This window comes from Bos indicus x Bos taurus, chromosome 24 (assembly GCF_003369695.1).
Source record: "Bos indicus x Bos taurus breed Angus x Brahman F1 hybrid chromosome 24, Bos_hybrid_MaternalHap_v2.0, whole genome shotgun sequence".
NCBI classification, from domain to species: Eukaryota; Metazoa; Chordata; class Mammalia; order Artiodactyla; family Bovidae; genus Bos; species Bos indicus x Bos taurus.
The window spans coordinates 4,187,191-4,194,333 of NC_040099.1; the positions used below are offsets into that span (position 1 = coordinate 4,187,191).

The 7,143-nt window shown below is 53.6% G+C and overlaps 1 protein-coding gene across 3 annotated transcripts in view; it reads right to left on the reverse strand.

The window, feature by feature from the left end:
- The window catches only part of CNDP1 (carnosine dipeptidase 1), a 29,331-nt gene extending 22,188 nt beyond the window's left edge, over positions 1-7,143 (reverse strand). For 2 of the 3 annotated variants that reach the window (XM_027526101.1, XM_027526100.1), the window contains exons 1-4: positions 6,951-7,143; positions 2,958-3,201; positions 1,345-1,494; positions 15-177 (exon numbers count right to left, since the gene is read on the reverse strand). In XM_027526101.1, coding sequence (XP_027381902.1) covers positions 15-177; positions 1,345-1,494; positions 2,958-3,110 — 466 coding nt within the window. In that variant the 5' untranslated portion in view covers positions 3,111-3,201; positions 6,951-7,143. The remainder of the gene's footprint in view (positions 1-14; positions 178-1,344; positions 1,495-2,957; positions 3,202-6,950) is intronic. The other variant, XM_027526102.1, reaches the window with a different exon arrangement.

A 7,143-nucleotide genomic window follows, 5' to 3' on the forward strand; every position in this document is an offset into this window, starting at 1 on the left:
CCTCTGCCACTGACCGTCCACCTCCGTCAGCGTGTATGGGTCCGTGAGCCACCCGTCCTCCTGTCTGGCAGGCTGCACATCCAAGTGGCCGTAGAAGCACACGGTGGGCTTCTTGGGGTCACTGCCCAGTTCAGCCAGGAGGATGGGAGGTATTGGGAGGGTCTGACCATCAGACAGCTGCAGAAGGAAAAGGGATAATGTTTAAAGAACAAAACTATTTAGTTCTTCCAGAAGTCTGTTTTTACCCCCTGGTCCTTGGAGAGCCACATCATCCTTATCTGACTCTTAAGGAGGTACCACAAGACACTTCTAATGAAACCATGAGAAGTCAAGTCCTTCCTCAGATACACACTGGCAAAGAGTAAACTTAATTGAACATGCTCTTCTATATGAGAGCTTTCCCAGTGGCTTGGCTGTAAAAGAATCAGCCTGCAATTTTGCAGATGCAGGAGATACAGGTGTGATCCCCGGGTTGGGAAGATCCCCCAGAGGAGGAAATGCCAACCCACTTCAGTATTCATGCCTGGAGAATCCCATGGACAGAGGAGCCTGGCGGGCTACAGTCCATGGGGTCACAAAGAGTCGGACATGACTGAGTGACTGAGCACATTCTTCAGTCTGAACTCGGACTCCACCAGCTCCAAGCAGGCGGACACAGTCCTGGAGACTAGTCTTTGCGCACACGTCAGCGCTGAAGCAGGGGACACTGGGAGGTTCAAGTAAAGGTCCATATGCCCCCGTGGGTGTGTGTGTGTGAGAGAGAGAGTGTGTGTGTGAGAGTGTGTGTGAGTGTGTGTGTGAGACAGTGTGTGTGTGACTGTGTGACTGTGTGTGTGTGTGTGTGTGAGTGTGTGTGTGTGTGTGACTATGTGTGAGTACATGTGTGAGTGTGTGTGTCTCTGTGTCAGTCGTGTCCCACTCTTTGTGACTTCATGGACTGTAGCCCGCCAGGCTCCCCTGTCCATGGGATTCTCCAGACAAGGACACAGGAGCGGGTCGCCATGCCCTCCTCCAGGGACCTGCCCGCTAGGGGCAGCACTGAACCTTGATTCTGAGAGGTCGGGTCCTTTAAGGAGGCATTTGCGCTTAAGGGAGAGGGCCCTTGGGAGAAACACAAAGCACGTGAAGGACGTGAACAGCACAGGTGAGGGGCTTTCACGCGCCCCCTTCACCTGCCCCATCTCCCCCTCGGTCTGGCAGGACAGGAAGTCAGTGCCACAGCCTCAATGAGACTGGAGACGACGGGGCGGGCGGGGGAACCGAGGAGCCCAGGGAAGCCCCATCCTGCCCCCAGGAAGGGGAGCCTGGCAGAGGCGGGAGGCGGGGAGGAGGGGGCACCAGCACCTGCTGAAAGCCTGCATCCACCGAGGCCACACGGGCTCCCAGGCCCCGGAGCCGGTCTGCGGCCAGGCCCGCCATCCGGAGCAGCTCTCGTCGCAGGCGGGGCACCGGCTGCACCGAGTCGCTCTCGACAGCCACCCACTCCTTCAGCGTCTGGGAGCAAAGGTGACAGGTGGTTAGCGTGGGGGGGGGTCATTATGTCTGCTCCCCTGGGGCGTACCTCACAGGACCCCGGGGTCCCTCTTCTGACCTGGAGACCCAGCTGGAGGTGAGAACAGGAACCCAGGGGAAGAACGGATAGGGGAACCTACCTCTAAAGCCCGGACCTGGGCCCCCCAGGCCTCAGCCCCCACGGAAGGGCCGTCCCCATCACCCAGCAGGCATCTGAACTGAGAGCCTCTGGCCACCTGCTCGAGGACTTGGCTTCCCACGAACGCCCCTTGTGGGTCACTGACTCACCTCTCTCTTCTCTCCCCACTACGAATTCCAGCCTATACTGGACAACACCCCAGTAAAGTTGTGAAAACCCAACAGGCATTTTCATCAAGTGAACACACCCCCACGAGGAAAGAGTCCATGAAGGCCCAGCTAAGGGCCAGCAGCCTGGAGATTCTAGTGCTTTAGTATGAACACAGGGGTTCAGTCTGTTTGCACAATAATATTTCTGACATGGGCTGGTTGGGCCAATGAGCAGACACTGACCATGCATCACGTGCCAGACACAGTGTTGGGAGCTCGGAGTATTCCTGGTGGTGGAGGCGGGTGGGGTGTGCTGGGGTGAGGGGCGGGGGTAGGAGAGGCAGCAGAAGGACAGGGGTGTGCTAGGTGGGACGGTGGGAACAGTGCCCCCCAACCCCCATGACTTTCTGCTCCCCAGGCCTCCCTCTCCCCCTTAGTCCCTGCTGGCCATGTCTCCCTGTCACACACATGCCCACACCACGTGCAGATGGCCACGTGTCAGGATGAAGCAGAGAATCGTAAAGGAGGCACTAAAGTACATAGTCCACGCGGGCTACCAAACAGACAGCCTTGCCATGAGCTTGGCAGGACTCTGGACTTACAGCTGCTGTAGCAGCTGGTGATGTAACGGGGACATTTCTGGCAAGTTTGTGGGTGGAGAGGACCTTGGAGAGGGACCCTCTGAAGGGGAGGGGAGGATGGGCATCTGATGATGGTCCGGGGTAAACATGGCCTCACCGGAGCTTGCTGGTCATCCCTGAATGGACATACCTAGACCAGACGTGCTGGGAATGCCCCCTTCTAGGAGGAATGCCAGGAGGGATCTCTTACCTAACTCTAACCCACATTGACTATTTTAATTCAATGAGGAGCCACATGCATTTTAAATGGAATTAAGTTGTCAGAAAAAGAATGAGACGGTTAGATAGCATCAGTGACTCAAAGGGCATGAACTTGAGCAAGCTCCCAGAGATAGTGGAGGACAGGGAAGCCTGGCAGGCTATACAGGTCATGGGGTCACAAAGAATCGGACACGACCTAGTGACTGAACAGCAAGTTGTCAGGAAAAAAGAAAAAAAAATCCACATCTCCCAGCAAATTCTCCCAGCTTCCCAAAGTGCACTGTCTATGTGTTTGATGCATGTCTGGTCTCTTACCTGCACAAATTCATCTTGATGGAGGTCAATGTACTGGAAGACTTTCTCCAGCGGCCCAGGGGGCGGGGTGGACGCGGAGAACATGCCTCCGACCAGCAGCAGCCGGAAAGCAAGGAGAGACTCCGCCTGCGAGTGGGCGACAGCGGGGGCCATTTAGATTAAGGACCAGGTGTAGGACTTTCCATCTCTCAAATGCGTCAATAAAGTTAATGTTATCCGACACAGCTGCTCTCCGTCTTTTGAACTGAAATAACACAAGGGAGTAGAACAGGAGATGTATTTTTTGCTACATCTTTTGACAAACACTTCCTTTGCAATGCTAGAGAATTTTAATAAGACAGAAACCAAGTTAACAAACTTGTCTTTAATACAATCTTTGCTATGGGTCCTGGGGCTTCCTGCAGGTGGCGCTAGCGGTAAAGAACCTGCCTGCCGAGCCAGAAGACGTAAGAGACACCCAGGGGGTTTGATCCCGGGATCGGGAAGATCCCCTGGAGGAGGGCATGGCAACCCACTCCACAATTCTTGCCTGGAGAATCCTATGGACAGAGGAGCCTGGCGGGCTGCAGTCCGTGGGGTCGCAAAGAGTCGGACAGTTGTCTGACTCCAGTTGTGTGAAGTGACAGCACACACAGGTGGGGTCACTTCCTGTAAAGTTAAATCAGTTTCCTACATCCCAGGTGTCAAGGGCAGTGTCAAGGACAGTGTTTATAAGAGAGAAAGGTGTGAGTTAATGATATTAATTTAAAAATGAAACAGCAGCAAAATTTCTTTGGGTAATCACCAAAGAAATCTTTGGTAACCTTTCACTTTACTAGAAAGAGTATTTTGTAAGGACTGACTAAAATCCTGTGCAGTGTTGTAGGGCTTCATGCCATCCACTCCTGGGGTCAGAATAGTCTAAGAAGCTTTACAAGATTTGATCTGATAAATAACATGGCAGGACTGGCAAACATGTAGACACTGCTGGCTGCAGTCTCCGCCTGGGAGCCCGTGACCCATGGTTTTGCAGCCGGGTCTCTTCCTTCCTTTGTCTGAGACCCCATTACCTCCCCCTGGCCCACCTGTGAGCCCCTTCTGGTCTTCCTTCTACCCCCACAGAAGATTTCAGGCTAGCGGCACAGCAGGAAAAAAACAGGTCCAGAACTGAGTAGAGCTTCCAGGTTGAAAACTAAGCTAATTATCTTCCTCCTCTTCCTTCTGGATTGGTTCTGTACCATTTTGAAATAGATTTTATTTTTCAGAAACATCTTAGATTCGGGCTGCTTCTCCTGTTGGCCTCTGATTCCAGGCACCCACAGAGCAAAGGTGAGGACTTGAGTCTAGAAGGTAAAGAATTACTGCTGCGGCTGCTGCTAAGTCGCTTCAGCCATGTCTGACTCTGTGCAACCCCGTAGACGGCAGCCCACCAGGCTCCCCTGTCCCTGGGATTCTCCAGGCAAGAACACTGGAGTGGGTTGCCATTTCCTTCTCCAATGCATGAAAGTGAAAAGTGAAAGTGAAGTCACTCAGTCGTGTCTGACTTTTAGGGAACTACTATAACTCAATAATAAAAGACAAATTAACCTAATTTTTTAAATGGGCAAAATATTTCACTACATACTTCTCCAAAGAGAACACACAAACGGCCCACTAGCTCGTGAAAAGATGCTCGACATCATTGCCACCAGGGAACTCAGATCTAACCACAATGAAGCAACAATTCACACCACTCAGGGTGGTTAAAACCAACAAGTCAGATGACCACAAGGGCTGGTGAGGATGTGGATAAACCGGAAGCCTCCTGCATGGCTGGTGGGGATGTAAGACGGCACAAGTGCGTTGGGAACCAGTCGGGCTTCAGAGGTTCAACAGAGCCACCACCGTACGACCCAGCAGTTCCACTCCTAGGCATACACCCAAGATGGATGAAAACACATGTCCACCTGAAAACCTGTACGTGTTCACTGCAGCATTGCTTGTATTGGTCAGAGGTGGAGACAAAAACCCACATGACCAGCAATGAATGACTGTACAGACAACATGTGGTAGAGACACACAATGGAATATTACTCAGCCATGAAGACAAATGAGGTTTTGACATATGCTACAATATGCGTGAACTGGAAGAAACAAAAGGCTACACTTTTTGTCCAATTAGGTGAGATGTGCAGAATAGGTAAATAAGGAGATAAGAGTAGGCTGGTGGTGGCCTAGGGCTGGGAGGACTGGGGGTGGGGGTGGGATGGGGGGAAGGGGCTATGCCTGCTCATGAGCTGGGGCATCTTCTCCAGTGATGAGAATGCTTTAAAGTTGACTGTGACAGTGACTGCTAAATCACTTCAGTCGTATCCAACTCTGTGCAACCCCATAGACGGCAGCCCACCAGGCTCCCCCCGTCCCTGGGATTCTCCAGGCAAGAACACTGGAGTGGGTTGCCATTTCCTTCTCGAGTGAGAGTGACTGATCAATCCTGAATTGACTAAAGACCACTGACTGCACACTGTGAGTGGGCAAACTGCGAGGAAAATGAGTCATATTGCAATACAGTTGTCATCAAGATAATAATCATAAATGTAAGCACCCATACCACAATAGAAATGCATTACTGAGTATGAGAAATGTGTACAGAGGAAGCCACAGAGAGGGTCCAATGGGTGTCGCGGCGAGCTGCGCTTCTCCGCGGGCGGACGGCGCGCTTGGCCCGACAGACGGCGCCGCTGAGCCGGGGCCTCGCCTCCTCCGCTCCCAGCTCACCCGAGGAGAGCGAGTTTCCCGGCAGCTCGGGGTCCCGCGTCGCGGGGCGGGCAGAGCCTGGAGCCGGGGCTGCGGGGACCCGCCGCGGCGGGACGGCGAGGACGCGCAGGACGCCAGCTTTTACAGCTGAGCCATCTAAATGAACTGCTTAACTGTTATTTTATTTTTCATCCGATTTCCATTACAAAAAAATTATTTGTTGCTCCTCTCCAGTGAAATGTGAAAGGAAAATCTGAAAAGGCAAAGGAAGCCACGGGAGAGGACGAAACGCCTCGGTGGTGACGCCCAAAGCACCTGCAGGGGAGGGGCGCCGAGGACTGGCTTGTTCCCCAGACTGGGTCCTGCGCGCAGCCCCTGCACCGCCGCCGTACCCCTCACCGGGCGTGTTTTCCTGTCGTCTGCCTTTTCCATTTCCGTTTGCCTCCCCTCTCCATTTGCCAGCAGGCCCGCGGAGGCCGGCTCTGGGCACTCATCCTGCCTTTAGGACCCTGGGTGGATCTCTCCTCCTGAGCCTCGTGTCATAGTCATGCTTGACCTGAACCAGTCACTCACAAAACCCTGGGCCTGAGAGAGGGCACCCCTGGCCTGGCCTTGGCAGGAAGGAGTCCCTGGAGAGGAGAAGGTGCAGGCGGGGGTCCGGGAGCGGAGCCAGATGCCCAGGTCATAGCTTCCTCCCTGTGGGGCCGGCCCTGGGCCGCTCTGGAGGCTCCTGGGAACTCCAGCTGGGTGTTCTGAGATGGGACCTGGAGTTCCCGGTGCCCCTGGGCTGCGTCCATTTAAACGTAAGGACTTCCGACTTCTTGAAGTACCAGCCACACCTCTGCGGTGACCATCCTCCACCCATCAACCGAGCTGCACTTCCTCAAAGCCTCACCCCACCATGGACACAGGCCTGTGGGGTCTCTCGGCTCTTGCCTGCCTCCAGTCAACAACTGGGGAGAAAGTTAGACGAGCTGTGTGCTTAGCAGACAGTGGCCTTGGAATGCCCCTGGGCTGCCTCAACCAATGACGCTTCTCTATCTCCTGCCAGGAAAACAGCAGGCATTTCACGAGGAGGCTGGGTTGTCCTTAGCTTCTTGGGTTGAGCGGCATGAAGAATAGAAAATGAAAGCATTCTTGCCTCCCACCCCACACAGCCGGGGGCCAAGAGTGCCCCCCCCCCCCCGTGTACACACGACCGCCCATCAGACAAGCCCTTTTCCGCCCCTAAGCAACTTTAGTGCCAGGGTCCACCTGGATGCCCAGAATGCTACTTACCAAGGCTTTCCGGGTCCCACGTGATGTCTTACAGCTATCGCTCTACCTGTGTCAGCTTTGATGAACTTTATGATATAGAAAAAATTAGCCTAGTTTAATCTCATCATGAGAGGATTAAACAATAAAAATTCCAAACCAAAAAAGCCAGCTTTGCTGGATTCTGTTCATTCCCCTGCAAGCTCTGAACTGAGCC